The sequence below is a fragment of the Elephantulus edwardii genome, unplaced genomic scaffold (assembly GCF_000299155.1).
Source record: "Elephantulus edwardii isolate Elephantulus edwardi_28Jun2011 unplaced genomic scaffold, EleEdw1.0 scaffold00094, whole genome shotgun sequence".
Classification (NCBI taxonomy): domain Eukaryota; kingdom Metazoa; phylum Chordata; class Mammalia; order Macroscelidea; family Macroscelididae; genus Elephantulus; species Elephantulus edwardii.
The window spans coordinates 11,211,813-11,214,479 of record NW_006399844.1 but is presented as its reverse complement, the minus strand read 5'-3'; the positions used below and the strand labels follow the sequence as shown (position 1 = coordinate 11,214,479).

At 45.0% G+C, this 2,667-nt stretch overlaps 1 protein-coding gene across 3 annotated transcripts in view; it reads left to right on the top strand.

Annotated features, from left to right (window-relative positions):
• MYO1C (myosin IC) overlaps positions 1-2,667 on the top strand; it is a 27,725-nt gene that overhangs the window by 22,474 nt on the left and 2,584 nt on the right. For all 3 annotated transcript variants that reach the window (XM_006891014.1, XM_006891016.1, XM_006891015.1), the window contains exons 24-26: positions 956-1,115; positions 1,374-1,457; positions 2,343-2,436. In XM_006891014.1, coding sequence (XP_006891076.1) covers positions 956-1,115; positions 1,374-1,457; positions 2,343-2,436 — 338 coding nt within the window. The remainder of the gene's footprint in view (positions 1-955; positions 1,116-1,373; positions 1,458-2,342; positions 2,437-2,667) is intronic.

Here is a 2,667-nt window from a genome sequence, read left to right as displayed (position 1 = left end):
ACATGAGTCCAAAAATTATGGAAAAGTAAAAGAAAAGATTCTTTCATTGTTTTACAAACCCTCCCCCAGGTCCCCTCCACCATGCAGCCCTCGTTCTAGTCTCCTGTGATGACAGAAATACCCAGTTACATCTCTCTTTTAAACGGCATTTCCCTACTTTCATTCACCCTAAATGTCTAAATGCAAACAATCATTTCCTTCACTCCACTTTGTTTGCAAAAAGATATAGCTCCAAAAAAAAAAAGATATGGCTCCAAAGAATCCCTGTGGTAAGAAGCTGCTCTGCAATCCCAAAGGCACATGATTCAAATCCACCAGATGCTCCTCTGGAGAAGGAGGGGCAATCTCCTCCTGTGCCAGTTGGATTTTATTAGAAGGCGCACAACAACAACAAAAAGAAAAAAGATATGGCTCCATGGTAAACAGTAAGCTATACCTTAATTTTTCCAAATTTAGATAACTATAATTTGGGAAAAAACAAGATATTTTTAAAAAATTATCTCTGAAACACCAACAGATTTTTATATCGTTCATCGTTCAGTAGCAATTGACCAAGATAACTGCTTTCTTTGCTGACAGACTGAATTATACAACATCAAATACATTTAGCAACCAAAGTCAGGAATAGCTACAGAGCATGCAATTTTAAATTAGTAAAGGTTTCCCTGCAATAATCAAGTTCATACAACTGAAATTAACAATAACTTTTTAAGTTTAAACTTTAATTGCGTATCAGGCCAATTCAATCATCTAATGAGCCCATGGGCAGGTATATTTAAAACAAAACAACACCTAGGAAGATTTATACCATCTTTTCTTTTAAAGAACCTTTACTATTCAGAGAAACTAATAACTATTTCTCTAACTGGCTGAATATTGTATTTGTAAAAAACAATTTAAATGTATTTAATACCTATCACCAGACTTTTTACCTTCACTTGTTGGGCTCCCCCAGGCTCATCCGTGGCTTCATCCTTCGCCATGCACCCCGTTGCCCTGAGAATGCCTTCTTCCTGGACCATGTGCGTACCTCTTTTTTGTTCAACCTACGCCGGCAGCTGCCCCAGAACGTCCTGGACACCTCCTGGCCCACTCCCCCACCTGCTCTGCGTGAGGTCTGTAGGCTGCCCCTGTTGAATTTTGGTGTATCAAAGTAGTTGTGTGTCCCTATGAGCAATCAGAGAGGGCTTCCTGAAGGAGGGAGACTGGAACTAGCCTGTAAAGAATTAATTCTTTGGAAAAAAATGACTCAGGAATAGGAGGTTTGTCCAGGGATATTGCTTAGGCAAATGGTTGGTGTGGAGCACATGTCTGTGTTTCAGAGGGACGAAATTAAAGCTGTGTAGGTACTCTAACCTCGTTCTTCACCACAGGCCTCAGAGCTTCTTCGGGAGTTATGCATGAAGAACATGGTGTGGAAATACTGTCGGAGTATTAGCCCTGAGTGGAAGCAACAGGTATGGAGAGTAAAGAGGGAGGTATGAACTAAGACGTGGGTTCATGACAAGTGGCATCACTCAGGGATGCTTGTCCATAGGAGCACTGTGTGACCACAGATCTCAACCTTTTTTTGGCCTTATGAATGGAGTCTTGAGTAGATTATGGGGTGACCAATTGAGTTCATCATTTGGGCCAAGTCCCTTGATTGATCTAGGCTTCCTAAGAGCCTTGTGCTGAAAAGGCATCTGGGGCAGCATCTTTACAGTGCCGTGAACCATTGGTAATGTCTGCCGTGGTTATAGGCACAGACAGCAGCCACTCCTGTGTTAGGTATTTGCCAACAATTATGACTGGAATAGTGTTCCAGGATACACCCAGTTCAGATAATCTGTTATCTTGATGTGCCATTGAGTCAGAAAGGACTCATAGTTGACCTTTCAGTGAGTTTTCACAGGAGGAGATTGCTTGTATCTCTTCTGTGGAGCAACTGATGAACTTGAACTGGTGATTTCCACTAGCTCATCTGTAGTCTTGAATCTTAGCTGTCAGCGAGCTAGTTTCCAGATCCCAGACTGGAACTAAATCTCAGGGGCCCTGGTGTCTATTAATGGTGGGAAATCTGAGCTAGTTTCAAGATCCCAGGCTGGAACTAAATCTCAAGAGCCCTGGGGCCTATTATGGTGGGAAATCTGAGCCAATATGACCCCTTTGGGGTCTTGTCAGCCTTAGTTGGTGAGAGTAAGGGTAATGAAGGGGAGGGACTAATGGGAGAGTTGATGGCAGGACTTAGCCGCCTAGTGTGGGACCAGAAAGGATGCTTCCTAAGTTGCTGAGGCTGGATCTTCCGTCCCCTGATGGCCCCCACCTCCTCTAACCACTTGCTCCCCGACTTATCTCCTCAGCTGCAACAAAAGGCTGTGGCCAGTGAGATCTTCAAGGGCAAGAAGGATAACTATCCCCAGAGCGTCCCCAGGCTGTTCATCAGCACCCGGCTCGGTGAGCCCCTGAAAGTCCAGTGCTCTATCCTCCCCTTCTGCCACCATTCAGGGCTGTGGAGGGAGGACCCAGCTTGGACCCCTGAACCCTCACCTCTGCCTTCCCACCTTTGGGATCACTGCTGAGCCTCTCCTCTTCCATCCATCCTCCTGGAGCCTCTTCCCCATTCTCCTCTCCACCCTCACAGGCCTCTTCCCCTTCTCTCCATTCTCCAGGGCTTCTCCACTCTTC